Raw genomic sequence first — 16,218 nt, 5'->3', positions numbered from 1 at the left:
GATCAGCCCTAGTGAAGAAGTAAATCATTATACTGAAATAAATGTGTGTTATAACCCAGACTTATAATTCTCAAAAGGCCCTTTCCCCCTCCTTCCTCTCTTGTGAGGGTAAAATACCTTTCTTCTAAGCATTTCTTAATCTGCCTCTTCTAATTTTAGCCATGATCACTTCTTGCCTGGATTATTTTATCAGACTTCTAATTGATCTTCCTTCCTCTGCTCTTGCAACTTGCCCTCATTATCCCCTCCATGCTGTATGTGGCAGCTAGTGTAAATATTTCTGAAGCATAAATCAGATGATGTCATACTTTACTTCAAAACCTCCAGGGGCTCTCCTTTATACTTGGGATAAAATCCAAGCTCCTCACTGTGACACAGAAAGCCTTAGATGATGTGACTCCAGGCCACCTCACTAACCTCATTTCCCAACACTTTCCCCCTCATTCATTCCTCTCTAGCCATACTAACCTTCTTTCACTTGAACACACCTTTGACTTGCTCTTTCTTCTGTCTGGAAGGCTTTTCCCTCAGATCTTCAAAAGACTGATTCATTCTCATCATTCAGATCTCAGCTCAGATGTTATCCCCTTCATTGTCATTTCATGACCACCTTAGTTAAAGTAGGCTGTACTATTCACTCCCTATTTTATGTTACCTTATTTTGTTTGCTTCACAATACTTATTGGTTTCTGAAATTAACATGTTTTTTATATATTCTCCCTCTACTCCTTCCCAAAGAAGGTAAAGAAACTTTGTGTGCCTGTTCACCACAGTTTCCCTGACAGCTAGAAAAGTACCCGGCACAGGTAGTCACTCAATAAATGGTTGTTGGTTAATTGATAACTCTAGAGTTCCGACCAAAATTCTTGTCCTATCCCTCCTAGGCTACAGCCTTATCTCCAGCACAACCCTTTCCCATTTTATTCTTACATTCATTTATCATCTTAATCATTATGTCCCCTTTCCCCTACCATGAGTTTCAATGCCAGTCTTTCCACAGAGCCCTTCTTGAGGCCAAACAGAACCGTTAAATATCGTTTGCATCTCTGTAGTCATAAATATCACTCTCTTCATTTAGTCCTTGCACCCCCAATTCCAAATGGTGTCCTATGTCTGAAACTTTTTTCCCTCTACTTACCACACCCTTCCTTGTGGTTAACGCAGGGTTTGCATGCCAACTAGAAACATTTGTCCTTTCACCATCAAGTTCAACCAGTCCATACTGTATCTTCCAACCTGTACACAATACAGTTAGCAAAGTCAGCACACTTAATATTGCAGTGGTGGTGGTCAGGCTAGTTGGTGTCTGCAACTATATATTTTTCCCTTCTCGCCCAGGCAGCAGCTTTAGAGAAATTCATGGTAATTTTGAAAGTGGTACATATAATATGTTTTCAGAGGGGAAAAATGTTAGCCCTTAGCCTTTGAGGACCAAGCTGAAGACAGTCATATAAATACTTAAGTCCTTTCATTTTGCGTGCTTGTCACCTGACAGCTTTTTTCTTTCTTTCTTTTCTGGAGATAACTGTTCCTTGTAAACAGAAAAGCAGAAGAGGAGATGTGCAGGGGTGGCAGAAAGTTAGTGTTACCACTAAACTGAGGTGGTTTGTCAGCTTTCCTAGACATTTAAGCAGTAGTGGTTGAGTCATCAGGCTTTTGTTGGGAAAGCCAAATCAATTCTATTGCTACCGGTAACAATTACCCTCTCTCCCATACACTCTAATATACAACCTTTTGATTTTTTAATAATTGAACTTTTTCACTGTACCCTTGTGGATTTTCAAAGGTTCTCAAATTGAAATTTTGCTGCATTTACTTTAGACATTAGTAGACAAATCTGTATGGGAGAATGATAGAAGAGATTTGATAATGAAGCCCTTTATTTCCAGAGTTCTCTACAAATGTAATATCTTAATTACAAATGAAATTAATATTATAGAGGCATTTATCCTTAGGAACAGTCTATCCTTAGAAGCTTTTAAAATCCGTTTTATTAAGATAATTTACATACAGTAAAATACACCCATTTTAAGTATACAGTTCAATAAATTTAGCAAATATATACACCTGTGTAACTACCAAGCTATAGAACATTTTCATTGCCCCAAAAACTTTCCTTGTGCCTTTACTCAGTCAATCCCACCCCACATCCAGTCCTGAGGAACCACTGATCTGTTTTTACAATTATAAATTAGATTCGTTGTTCCTAGAATTTCATGTAAGTAGAATCATAAAGTATATACCCTTTTGTTCCTACCTTCTTTCATTCAGCATGTTTTTGAAATTCATCCTTGTCATTCTGTGTATCTGTAGTTCATTCCTTTTATTGCTAAGTACTATTCCATTGTAGGGATATATCACAATTTGTTTATCAGTTCAACTCTAGATGGGCACCAAAGGGCTTTTGTGTGGAAATGTTTTCATTGCATGTGGAGAGGGGTGGGTGGCAGTAAATACCTAAGAGTAGAATTCCTGGGTCATATGGTAAGTTTATGTTTAACTTAATAAGAAACCGTCAACCTGTTTTCTAAAGTGGTTCTACCATTAAACACTGCCAGCAACGTATGAGAGACCCAGTTGCTCCTCATTCTTGCCAATACTTGGTATCATTAGTCTTTTTAATTTTAGCCTCTCTAGTAAATGTATAGTAGTATCTCGTGATTTTAATTTGCATTTTCCTGGTAACTAATGATGTTGAACATCTTTTCACGTGTTTATTGGCATCCATAGATCTTTTTTTCTGAAGTGTCTGTTTAAATCTTTTGCCCACTAAAAAAAAAGTTATTTTCTTATTACCAAGTTCTAAGAGTTCTTTATATATTTTAGATACGAGTCCTTTGTCAAATACATATATTGCAAATATTTCCTCCAAGCTTGCGGTTTGTATTTTTATTTTCTTAACTATTTCTTTTGGAAACCAGAAGTTTAAAATTTTGCCACATGCCAATTTATCTATTTTTTTCTTTAAAAAAAAAGAAAGTTTGTACTTTTTTGGTGCATTTGTGCTCTATCTATGAAGTGTTTGCCTATCCCAAGCGCACCAAGATTTTCTCATATGTTTTCTTCTAGAAATTCTGCTTTAGCTCCTACATGTAAATCCAGAATCTACTTACATTAATTTTTGTATATAGTCTCAAGTAAAGAACAAAGTTCGTTTTTTCTGTGTAAATATCCAGTTGTTTCGACATCATTTGTTGAAAAGACTATCCTTTCCCTATTGAATTATCTTGACACCTTTCTCAAAATTTAACTAGCCGTATGTGAGTCTATTTGTGGACTCTCTATTCTGTTCCATTGATCTATATGTTTGTCCTTACATCAGAGCCACACTATCTTTACTGTTGCTTTTTTATAAGTCTTGAAATTCAGTGGTGTGAGTCCTCCATCTTTGTTTTTATTTTTCAAGATTGTTTTGGCTAAAGTGTGGGTCCTTTGCATTTCTGTACAAATTTTAGAATCATCTTATCAATTTGCCTGCTGGGATTTTTACTTATATTGCATTGACTCTCTAGATCAATTGGAAAGAATAAACATCTTAACAATATTGAGTCCAATTTGTGAACATAATATATCTCTCCATTTTTTAAAGTCTTCTTAAATTTCCCTCAGCAATGTTTTGTGGTTTTCAGTTTACAAGTATTACACATTTGTTGTTAAATTTGTTCCCAAGTGTTATGGTTTTTTTAATGCTACTGTAAATTTTCTAGGCAGACAGATTTTTTTTAATATATTTCAAAAAAAAATGTAATGAGTATGGTGGTCACCCTTAGGGGTGCTGGTGACCCAAAAAAAGGAGCACAAGTCAGGGCTTTTGAGGCTGGTGATAATCTGTTTCTTGATCTGGGTGCTGGTTACATGGGTGTGCTCACCTTGTGAGAGTTCATCAAGCTGTAAACATAAGATTATGCATTTTTATGTATATTATACTTCAAAAATTAAAATAGAAAATTAAAATAGAAAAACAATATCTATGTATATAGTACTTAGTGAGAAAGAAGGATGTATTTTCAAAAAGAGAGGGAAGGTCCAACTCCAGCAGTGTCATAAGTTCATTACATATGTTGATTTATTGAGCACTTTACAGTGTGCCAGGTGGTGAGCTAAGCATGCTTTTCTTTGATTATTTTATTTGATCCCCACAAAAACCAAATGGAATACATTTTATAATTATCCCCATTTTACAGATGAGGGAAACAGAGACTCAGAAAATATCAAGTTATTTATTCCATGTCACGCAGTTGGTAAGTTGAGGAGGTAGAATTTGAAACCAGGTCTTTCTACTCCAGGGCCAGGGCTATTAAAACAATACGGTGTGGTATGTAGTAGTTAAGAGTAACTCATTTGAAGTGATGATGGATCTGAGGTATGTGTCTTTCTATCTCACAAGGAAATATTCTGCTTTGAGGGGTGGTGACTAAAATCTAGTACCAACTAGAATAGCCCAGACAGTTGGTAAATATATGACCTCTCAGTTTATACTTCATTTCTACTAGCCAAATGTTTAGGTCCCATTTATGATTTGATCATTGACAGTATAAGAAAGTCTTGACTGAATTTTAGCTCCTGCAGTGGGTTAACCAAACTTGTGAAATCCTTAGGCACTTTTATCTGTTAATAGTCTGATAGCCACTGACCAAAGCATGACTCCCCACGATTATGGATATATCTGGTTTGTTTAAGGTATAAACAGAATAATTTCATTACCTTGCTGATTATTGTTCCCCGTTACTGGCATTTCTGGTCTTTAGCCAGAAAACAATACTCTGGGTAGCATCCAATTCAGGTCCATTTCTAACTTTTAAAAGACAAAGGACATATATGTAAAAGATGATGGACTGGGAGGTTTTGGTTATTGGGATGAGATGTGGCATTTGGGCAAGCTTGTAAACCCACCTATTTGTTAGCTTTCTAAATCTTACTCCGTGTTTCTTGATTTCTGAGATGCAAACAAATAACCTACACAAAAAGCAGCCCTAAGGTCTCCCAAAGCCTGTGTTTAACAAGGTTCTTATTAATCATTTTTAGTCTATATTATAGACAACAGTGGCGTTTATGCTAGAAAACATCCAACTCTGTACACCACGGCTTGCTGTTTACAGGTGTCAGCTCTTTCTGTGTAAATAGAATGGCTAATACCATTCTTAAAAATGTGCATTCAGCTGTGTATCAGGAATCATTTGTAAAAAGGCCTGCATGTAGGATTTAACATGTAGAAATTAAGGGAAGTGTGTGCCTTAAATAGCAGAAGCTGATTATCCAAATTTGATACAGTTTTATGGCACATTCAATATGTCTCAACAGGTATGAACCTCCATAGTAACATGGGTCTCTCTGCCAAATTGGGATTGCCTCAGGCAAAAATGCCAAAGATCCCTCAAATTACTTTGAAAAGTACCTAGTTATACCACTTTGTGGTTATCCTCTAAAGAAAACCAGCTTTCTTCAGAGTAGTAAACGTTTTAGTTCATTTCTGAATCTTCTCTGAGTATTCCCCAGAATCAAACCTGACTCCTTGTCTCCTTTTTTTCCTCATACCCCATATCCAGTCCATCAGCAATTTCAGTTGGATCTGTTTTCAAAATATGCATTGAATCCCAGTTATTTCTCACCACCTCTACAGCAACCACTCTAGTCCAAAAGATTGTTGTCTCTTCCATGGACTACTGTGAAGTAGTCTCTTAATTAGTCTCTTTATTTCCATTTATCTCCCCTACAATGTATTGTCTACACAGCAGTGATCTTCTTAAAAGGTGTCAGATCATGTCACTCTCAGGCTTTTTAGGTGCTTCTGCATGAGACCTCTCTCTGCATAGCTTCTCATCCTCCAGACTTCCTTCTCCAGAAGGGTAGCCTGAATTTCTTATGTGGTAGCTCAAGGCTCAAAGGAGTAAGCAGAAGCTGCTTAAGCTCAGAAGTCCCAGAATGTCACTTTTTCCACATTCTGTTAATCAAAGCCCAGATTTAAAGGCTAGGACAAACTCCACCTCTTGGTGGGTGGAACGGCATTCATGTTCAGGGAGGGATGGAATTGTTTGGAGCCACCTTTGGAGATTAGCTACCACTACCTAAATGACCTGGATGATCTGGCTTGGACTACTTCTCCAACTTTGTTTCTCCTTGCTGACTTGGTGCCAGACAGACTCTTACCCAGGACCTTTGCCTCAAAATGCCCATTGCCTAGACCATTCTTCCCTCGTATAACAAAATGTCTAGTTCCCTCATTTCCTTCATGTCTCAGTTCAAATGTCATCTCTTTAGACAAACTGTCTTTGACCCTTTAGACTTAAATAACTATATTAGTTTTTTTTTTTCCAATTGCTGCATAACAAATCACCACAAACTTCGCAAGTTAAAGTAATACCCATTCATTAGCTCACAGTTCTCTAGGTGGGAAGTCTGGCAGAGCATGGCTGGGTCCTCTGCTCAAAGTGTCATAAGGCTGAAATCAAGGTGTTGGCTGAACTGAATTCTCATCTGGAGGCTCTGGGGGAAGTTGGCAGAATTCAGTTCCTTGCATTTGTAGGACTGAGGTCCCCATTTCCTTGCTGGCTGTCATCAGGGAGCTGCTCTCAGCTCTTAGAGGCTGACGACATTCCTTGCCACACCATCCCCTTCCTCTTCTGCAACCAATTGGAGAAAACTCTCAGCTTTTAAAGGGCTCATTTGTTTAGGTCAGACCCACCACAGTAAGCTCCCTATCTTAAAGTCAACTGATTTGGGACCTTAATTAAATCATCGCCGTGCCTAAATATTTGTTTAAATAACTGAGAAGATGTTTGTGCACCAGAGGCCAAGAATCTTGGGGGAATCATCTTAGAGTTTTGCCTACTACAATAATATACACTTTTTTCTATCTCCTTATCCTGCTTTATTTTTCTTCATAGCACTATCTGTACTATATATTTTCTATTTGGTTATGTTTTTAACTTGCTATACACACTAGAACATAAGTTCCTGATAATAGAGACTATGTTATTTTTGTTCAGTGTTGTATTTCTAGTACCTAGGGCAGTGTTTGGTATATTGTAGATGCTCAATTAATGTTTATTGAATGAACCAATTAATAAAAAAGACTTATGGCATGTAATTTTGATGACAGCAGAGATGGGATTTTTTTTGGGAAGGAAAAGGGTAGATTGAGCATATAAATGTTAAGTTTTATCTCCAAAGGTACCAAGTCTCAAATTATTCATTGGCCTCTCTTTGCATGGAGGATTTCTTATTTGACTGTTAAAAAATAAGTTGTGTGTAAGTAATTGTGTGAATGTCCAGTAACTGGTGTATGTAAGAAAAAGCAAATTAACTTTTTTGCTTGCTAGTGATAATAACTTAACATACTTTCAGCCTTCATCAGTATATCTCCAAATAATGTCTTCCTGTGAACTTATGGAAATAGATGCCTAGTCATCTGGCAATATTCCTGATTTACCAGGAATATTGGTAATACCAGTTACTTACTGTGATATTTCTGTGGCTTTCCATGTGATTGCTGTTCACAAACATCCAATTACTAATAGAGTAACAGAATGAGCTCCATCATATGGACCTAACATAACATGCTAGACTAGAAAATTATATATTTCCCTCATTTTTAATACTTATTGTTATATCTTTCTTTTAATGCACTGCTTCTACAGACAAAACTTACCAATGGCACTTCCAGTATGATTGTGCCCAAGCAACGGAAACTCTCAGCAAGCTATGAGAAGGAAAAGGAACTGTGTGTCAAATATTTTGAGCAGTGGTCAGAGTCCGATCAAGTGGAATTTGTGGAACATCTTATATCCCAAATGTGTCATTACCAACATGGGCACATAAACTCGTATCTTAAACCTATGTTGCAGAGGGACTTCATAACTGCTCTGCCAGGTATGTCTATGGGTGTTTGTGAGCCATTAATTTGCCTGGAAGATATGTTACAATGGTAATGGTAGTGGATTTTCAGGTATACATCTCTCTTTTTAAAAGTCTTTATTGGCTTGATTTTTACAAACTGAGTCCTTTAATTGTACCTTCTTGGGGTATAAATACAAAAAATCAAACTCTGGAAAGAGGCTTCTCTTTTCCCTGCCTTCTCCCTATCTCATGCCCTTCTACTCACCCTATTTTCACCCACACATAGGTCCAAATAAAATCTTTTCTGAAACATTATCTGATTTGAGGTATGTCTTTTATAATGTTTCAAAATATCTTCACTTATGTACTTGGATTTGGATTTCTAAGGAAATTTATCAACAGAATATTTAAATTGTAGGAATCAATAAGAAACATTTTTAATTGAGTATTTTAGAAAGAAAGATATCTCAGGAGCCTTGTAACATTAAATATGTAAGTTCCAGGCTTCACAATTTCCCTGTACTCAGTAACCAAATAGCTATTGTAAACTATATATGTAAAAATATATATTTCTTAAAATGTATATTTAAATATAACACACACGCACGCACATATATACACACACACTCAAAATACTTTTTTTGGAAGGTGCTGTGGTTGTTTCACTGAATGTTCGATGGTGATCTAGGACACTCCATAGGCATCAGAATTTGGGGAAAATGTTCTCTTAGTGAAATATAAGGTTCTCATCTGTCAAAAACTAATTTTAAAAGAAAAAATAGGGGGCTGGCCCAGTGGTGCAGCAGTTAAGTTCACATGTTCCGATTCTCGGTGGCCTGGGGTTCGCTGGTTCGGATCCCAGGTGGGGACATGGCACCGCTTGGCATGCCATGCCATGGTAGGCATCCTACATATAAAGTGGAGGAAGATGGGCATGGATGTTAGCTCAGGGCAAGTCTTCCTCAGGGAAAAGAGGAGGATTGGCAGCAGTTAGCTCAGGGCTAATCGTCCTCAAAAATAAAGAAAGAAAAGAAAAAAATAGTACAAAGATGAGTGAGTCTCTAAAATATATCTTGTTTTTATTTTTTGTTTGTTGTTTCCTGTTTATAGAAGTTATAGGAAGCTTAGAAAATTTTAAAAAGTTTAAAATATAAAAATAAAATTTCCCAGAACCCTACCATTCAGAGAGAACTACTAATTTGCTATTTTGGCATGTAGCCTTCCTATTTTTTCTAGATGTGTATATTTCCCTCTAAAGCTGGGATCATAAGTGTTTATAACATATTTGTTCTTACTGTGTTCTTTATTGAACATTTAGGTAGTTTAAAATGTTTTTCCTGTTATAAACTACACTATGGTAGACATTCTTATTCATAAATCTTTTGGGCATCCTAGGAAAAAATGCCAGAAGTGGGATTCCTATATTAATGAATTATAAACATTTTTGAGGCTTTTAATACATGTTCTAAACTGTCCTTTAAAAAAAATACCAACTTATACCCTCCCCGAAACTGCATATTACCACTTTGTTCAATCTTTGCCAATTATATCTTTTTTAAAAATTTCTTCTTCCAAAATTGGAATTTTAATTACCCTTTAAGACAAAATAAATGCCTATTTATATCTTAGTTTAAAACTGAATTTGTAAGTATATCTTTTGTTAAGTAGAGTAGACTTCTGCCCCCTCTTCACTGATTGGATTTTGTTTTAGCCATAGGCAACAGTTTTCTTTGTGCGAACAATCTTTGTGTACCTCATTATTGTGCTCTCCCCAGTCACCGAGACATGCTACTATCTCAAGCATATACCACTAAGAATTGAATAGGAGTTGATTAGACCTGTGTATCCTTTGCCTAATACCGATCCCTGATGTGTATCTGCTGACCAATTTATAAGATATTGAATCATCAGTCTAAGGCTTTATGACCATTTTAACTTATAAACCTACACCATCTGGCTACATTCAGTAAACCAAACTGCTTCAAAAAATGCCTGTAATCCATTAATGTAATGGTTTTGTTTGGAGTGTTACGTGAAATTACTTCCAAAGACTTATTATAGGGACATAGTGAAAGATTAGGAGCAATTTGATGGCAGCCATTAAAAACACAAGAATGCATTTTGGAAACTTCTTATGGTGTAGAAAGTCTCAATATAAAGATGCAGGAATTGTACCATCACTGTATTTTTCATGAAGAACTAACTATTATATCTTTAATTGGCTTATGGTCATGTTCCTTTAATAAGAATTAGGTGATGGATGCCTCCATCTGCTTATGCTTAAATATAAACATGTGATGCCAGCCAAACAAGATCCATTTAATGTTTTCTTTTCCAAATCTGCTGAAAAATTTGACTGATATCCATACAGTATAATTAGAATACCGTTTAAGCACATTTGTTGTTAATGCTGTCCACATGTGTCTTTGTATGATTCAGGAGAAGGGCACAAAATGAAATGTGGTATTCTCTTTCCTATTTGTTAAGTTTTTGCCTAAGGAGGTCAGAGTATGAAGAAATCCCTCTGCACTATTTAAGTCTTTAGCATATCTCTGATATGTAACCTGTAAAAAGAAATAACTTTGAATGTTTTGTCTCACTTGTGAATTAGAACAGCAGCCAAAAGGTTTATTAGTGTAATCATCCTATTTTATAAGATCTATTCCTCTGAGGCCTCAGTACAGATCTGGATGGTAGAGAATTTTACTTGGAAAGCCTACCTAGTTTATACAGCCCAAGATCTACTTCCACTCTATTCCTTTCTGCATCCTACGAAATAGTCCCTGAATTTCTAACCGTTATCTATTGGTCTTGGATTTTTTCATTTTTGGCTAACTGTCATTTAGGTTTTATAGCAGCAACTATTCTCAAATATAGTTTTTTTTTAAACATCTGAAATTAAACTCATCCCTGAACTTAAACATACTTCTCTGTCTTTCCTCTTGGGATGTTCCTATACCAATCTGTATTTCCTTCTTCTCTCCTTTCTGCATGCCCCAAATTCTATAACCCAGCACATTCTGACTTAGTGCCTCTCCCCCAGTACATTTAAAGGATATTTCTTTTACTGAACAGCTTTGGAAGTGCAGCAGTAATAGAAATGGAATGAGAAATGGACCTAATATAGCGATTTGGGGGGTGGGGGGGGGGAGTCTGAATCACAGAGTTTGAGATGCCATCCATAGAACATCCCCTAGTGCTGAAATCCATATAGATAGATGTGAATTGTTTTCTGGAATCCTTTTTATTTTTAATGTCTTGGGGGGTTTGCTGGTTGTTAGCTTTAACTTCCGTATCTAAAGGAAGATGGAAAATATTGTTCATTTCTGTAACCTTATGGAAAAATTATTGACACTCATTTTACCCAAGTCTCTGTTTGAAAAAGAAACTGGACCACACTAGGGACAGTGATGTGCCTTCATAGCAGAATAAATGCTGTTCTGTTTTAAAGGACCTTTTGTGAAAAATCATTCACCATCACCTATGTTCTTTTTCTTTGCCTCCTCCCCCCACTGAAAGCTCGAGGTTTGGATCACATTGCTGAGAACATTCTGTCATACCTGGATGCCAAATCACTATGTGCTGCTGAACTTGTGTGCAAGGAATGGTACCGAGTGACATCTGATGGCATGTTATGGAAGAAGCTCATCGAGAGAATGGTCAGGACAGATTCTCTGTGGAGAGGCCTGGCAGAACGAAGAGGGTGGTGAGCCTTTTAACTTTCTTACTGTTATAGGGCTTCAGGACCTGGCTGTTCAGAGTTACTGAAATATTTCTGGGAACCAATGAGACTGCTTATCGTTTAATACAGTGATTTTGCTGGTTTATAGCAAAAAGTGTAAAATAGTTGTTCATGTACTCAGCAGTTTTTCTTCTGACCACTCACTCATAAATAGCAAATAATATATTAACACTGCTTTGCAAAAAATAATGAAAACCTGATCAGCCCTCCCGTTTAAAGCATTCTGTTCTCTGGCCAGAAATTGGTATCCTGAAAAAGGGCCGATGGGCAATTTATAAGGCAAGTGGATGACTTTGAGTCACACAGAAGCCATCAGATCCAGCTTTCCCCTAAAAAAATCCAGAACAAATAATTATTTTTCTCCTTCCAAAGATTTCTTACCTTTACCCCATATCTGTGGTGTTTTATCATCTTTGTAATCAAAATTATTTTTATGCCCAAGTAGAATAAGAACTCTAGCCATCGGAGTGAAAAATGGAATTTAGTATAAATCATTGTTTCTTCATAAGACATTTACTTTTTCAAGATTTTACTACTTAATCCTGAATTCCTTAAGGCATTATATAGTTAGCAGCCTAAGAGAATTCACCAATTTTGTTGTTGTTCTCTTAACATAGTGGTACCATTTCATTAGAACTTCTGAAAGATGCTGTCTATATATAATTTTCTCTCAGAGGATGTCTCTAGAATGTCACTATAGGAAAGTCAGGTGTGAATATTTCATAAATAAAATAAACGTGACATATTAAGTACTTTAGTTGATAGATATGCACCAGTAGGCATATATGTGCTCAGTGATAATCCTGAGCAATTAAGTTTATCAATTGTTAAAGAAATGCCAAACAGTGAAGAATGGAGGATCAACTTTTCTTAGCAATTTTCATAAAAATATAGTTGGCTCCCTTTCTTTTTCTGTATCTTTGAAATTCATGAATATATAATTAACATAATGACCTCTAAATATTATACCAAATGCTTCAAGAGATTTCTGTCATTCTGGCTATTAGGAAGACTTTAAGATTTCCCTCAAATTCAATTAAAGAAAGCAAATTCCAGGCAATTCTTTAGCTATATGAAAATTGCATAAATGGAAACTTATTCTATTTCCCCTTTCCAAATGTGTTTTTCTTATTCTCACTTATAGAAAGATAGAAACCTTATCTTTCATAACTTACTTCATACTTTGGAAATAAGCTCTATCGTATAAAAAAGCAAGTAAGTTACATAGTTGTGTGGCGTCCAAAGTCTATCATCCTGCTAAGTGTGCCAGAACCAGCCTTAGAAATAGAGCAGGCAGTTGCTTACATGGGAAAATTTTAGGGTAGCTAGAAATATTTCTCTACCCCTCAGGGGAAAAAAGAAGAGAAAAAAAGGAAAGAAAAGAAACTCTCCTCCAGATAATTGATCTGAAATTTCAGTGACAGAGATTCGTTCCTATAGCTGTAAAGGTTTTGTTCCCTGTTAAAATACACCTTGTTCCCTTTTAGACTGTATATGACAGGAAACGGTTATCAGACCTTGAGACTTTACAAAGTCTTTTTTTGAAGCCAGAGAGAACAAGAAGTAGATGGTCAGATCTTGGCAGATGCATGTGAAAATGCCATTGATAAACATAGGTTCCACAATTTTGCTGAGGATAGGCACTAAACAGCAAGATCTGATATGTTAGTTACAAAGAAAAAAACAAAATCATTGAAAAGATGGCTTTTTGATCTTTTTAAACAGTATATGAAAGTATAGCTGAGAAATAATCCAGAATCCAGCACTAATTATCACTCTTTACCCTCTCTTCAACCAAGAAACCCATTCCTGTTCTTTTGAGTATCCTTCAGAGTTATGACTATATTCCTTTGTCTTTGGTCACATTTGTCATCTTAGCTTGATACAGACCCATGAAATTACAAATATTTGTCCACTCATCAAGACCTCCTCCAGTATCCCCTTGACTTTCTGTAGCTGCTTCTGTTTTTTACATGTTGCCTGTCTTCCTGTGTTGGTTGTCGTCTGCCACTTTTTAAAAAAAATTTAATGTATGATCAGTTTCTCATTTTCTTCCTTCAAGTTGTCTTACTAAGCCTACTGTGTCAATAAAGTCTTTCTGTTATACTTTCCCACAAATGCTATTATTGAAAGTTTCTTACATTTCCTCCAACCAAAAATAAACAAGTAAATACAGTTTTCTAATAAAGCTTTGAGTTTAAATTCCACTCTGCTATTGTGTTTATATCTAGATGAATTTGACAGTCTGCCCCTAGGACATGAACTCTGTCATTTTCACTCTTGAATAATACTGAATATGCTCTCTCTGCTCAGTAATGGTTACTCTAAAAGTATGATAAAAGACCACTTGGGAAAAGTCTATTTTCTTAATCAGCAGATCATGTTTTATGATAACATTCTGAAGTTAGTATTTAGCGTTTATTATGTACTCTTGCTCTCAGAGGTACTAGGCATTTCACATACAAGTGGTCCCTGTTGTCAAAGAGCTTGCATCATAAAAGATTTTGACTTACAACATAGATATATACTGAGAAATCAGTTCTCAACATCTAGCTACCCTTTTTATAGTACCTTTGATTTGAAGAAATTCACATACTTCTTTACCAAGGCATGGTAAATACAGTGGGATAGAAAATGAGATCAGAAAAGTATATGCTTTCTCTTTCCTTAGGATGTAGAGATAGTTGTATTGCATACGAAGAAAATCCTGGAGTGCCTGTATAGATTGCCAGAGATTAAAAGGAAGACAGGAATCTGAGGAATTGTGGGCACTGAGAGACAATAAAGTAGTTAAGAGTGAGGGCTCTGAAGTCAGACTTAGATTCAAATCCCAGGTCTGCTCACTAGCTGTGTGACCTTGGGCAAGTTACTTAACCTCCCCGACATTTGATTTCTTTATCAGCAAAATCAATATAGTGATTCCTACCTCATTAAAGGATGTTGAAGTTGAAATTATTAATAATTATTAACCAGATTTAGAATCTCTTCATTCAAAATCTGTTGTTTGCCTGCAATGTGTTTATCGAATAAGATTGTTCAAAGTGTATCTCTTAAGCTAGAATTATTTCATAATGTGTCTTGTTCGGCCTTTTCTTTATGTTAGTGTATCATGTTTCTTGCTCCTATTAGTCCCCTTTTAAAAACTATTATTTTAGCTCCTCCATTGCAGATTTCCCTTTCTGTATTAACACAGAAGTCAGAGCCAGCTACCTTCCTGATAGGAAATTTTTTCAACTAATTTTCAAGGTATATAATAGGAAGAGGGCAGGGTAGAAGCGCTCCTGGAGACATCAAACAATTAATTATATTGTAATGGAGCTATAGAGGGAGGAGTGGATGACTGGCCCAGAGAAAACATGATTTCTCTGGTGCCAGTATTACACTCAGAGGCATTTCTGCCTGTCTCCACTTTGCAAGGCACGGTGCCAGTGAGAACAGCAGTTAGTACACCCATAGTGGGGTTTACTAGCTTCCACACCGTGTTTGGTGGGTTCTTAACTTCAGGATGAGGAATTAAATTTTTTACCCAGCAGGAAGTGATTGCCATTTACTGATTTTTTTTTGTAGCAAAGATCTAGCTTGGGATATGAGTATTCCAGGGATGTGCTGTCATAAGGAAGGAGATGCTAACAAATGTTGCTCACAGGAATCAAGGAAAGGCAGTAAAATGCATGTATGTGTGTATGTAGCCAGGAACACACCTGTGAAAGTCAATTTCGTGCCTTAGACTTGACAGCACACTGCTCTTAGGCATTTCCTTTCATCTTCTTCCATACCTGGTGCTGGACACTCCTGTGATGCCTTTGTTTTCTGTCGAAATGAACTGAATTGCTCCTTTTAAAGCATAGCTACACTGATCACCAGCAGCCTGGGTGCCTGAGCCACCAGCACACCTTCCTCCACATAAATGAAGACGAGACAAAGTGATCTCCATGACAGAGGCATTCCTGCTGCCCACGATGCTAGGCTCCAGTGACACTGGCACAGCTTTACTCAGTGAAAAGGCTGTGGGGCATGTACCTAGTTCAAAGGTAGTAGATACCATCACTAACAAAACTTTCAAAAGATAAGGCCAATGAGTCTGTCTGTACAGGAGTGTGACAGACAAGTAGATGAATTCTGATTATACATATTCCTTTGGCTATTGACATTGTAATATTCCTGAAGGCCTGATACTCTGATGTTCTACATGGAAATCATCATGTTTTACCCAAAGCAAATCAGTGTTGACTGAATTCCTTAGAGCCCAGAAAGTTCCTCCTTGATGTGGGACTCCTGAAATCAGGCTTGACTTCACACCTCCTCTAGCTAGTTAGGGAGACTACGTGGAACGGTAACTGTGAAAACACTTTGAAGAGAGATGAAGCTCCTTGTAAATGTACAGTATTATGATTTTTATTGGGAAATATTTGTTGTTTTTTTAGGGGACATTATTTATTCAAAAACAAACCTCCTGATGGGAATGCTCCTCCCAACTCTTTTTATAGAGCACTTTATCCTAAAATTATACAAGACATTGAGGTAAGAATCTATGTATATTTGGGTATTTGCCAAATACTAGAGAAGCATCAGCATTCTTCAATAACAGCATTGTTACAGCAAACCCATTAAGGTTTATTGATGTGGGTTAAATATCAATT

General features: G+C 36.5%; 1 protein-coding gene across 14 annotated transcripts in view; it reads left to right on the top strand.

The window, feature by feature from the left end:
* Window positions 1-16,218, top strand: part of BTRC (beta-transducin repeat containing E3 ubiquitin protein ligase) — a 166,991-nt gene that overhangs the window by 129,979 nt on the left and 20,794 nt on the right. For all 14 annotated transcript variants that reach the window (XM_070261262.1, XM_070261269.1, XM_023640692.2 and 11 more), the window contains 3 exons: window positions 7,638-7,869; window positions 11,356-11,542; window positions 16,003-16,099. In XM_070261262.1, the coding sequence (XP_070117363.1) occupies window positions 7,638-7,869; window positions 11,356-11,542; window positions 16,003-16,099 (516 nt within the window). The remainder of the gene's footprint in view (window positions 1-7,637; window positions 7,870-11,355; window positions 11,543-16,002; window positions 16,100-16,218) is intronic.

Source organism: Equus caballus, chromosome 1, assembly GCF_041296265.1.
Source record: "Equus caballus isolate H_3958 breed thoroughbred chromosome 1, TB-T2T, whole genome shotgun sequence".
NCBI classification, from domain to species: Eukaryota; Metazoa; Chordata; class Mammalia; order Perissodactyla; family Equidae; genus Equus; species Equus caballus.
The sequence above is the reverse complement of the archived record's forward strand: the minus strand, read 5'-3'. Positions and strand labels throughout refer to the sequence as shown.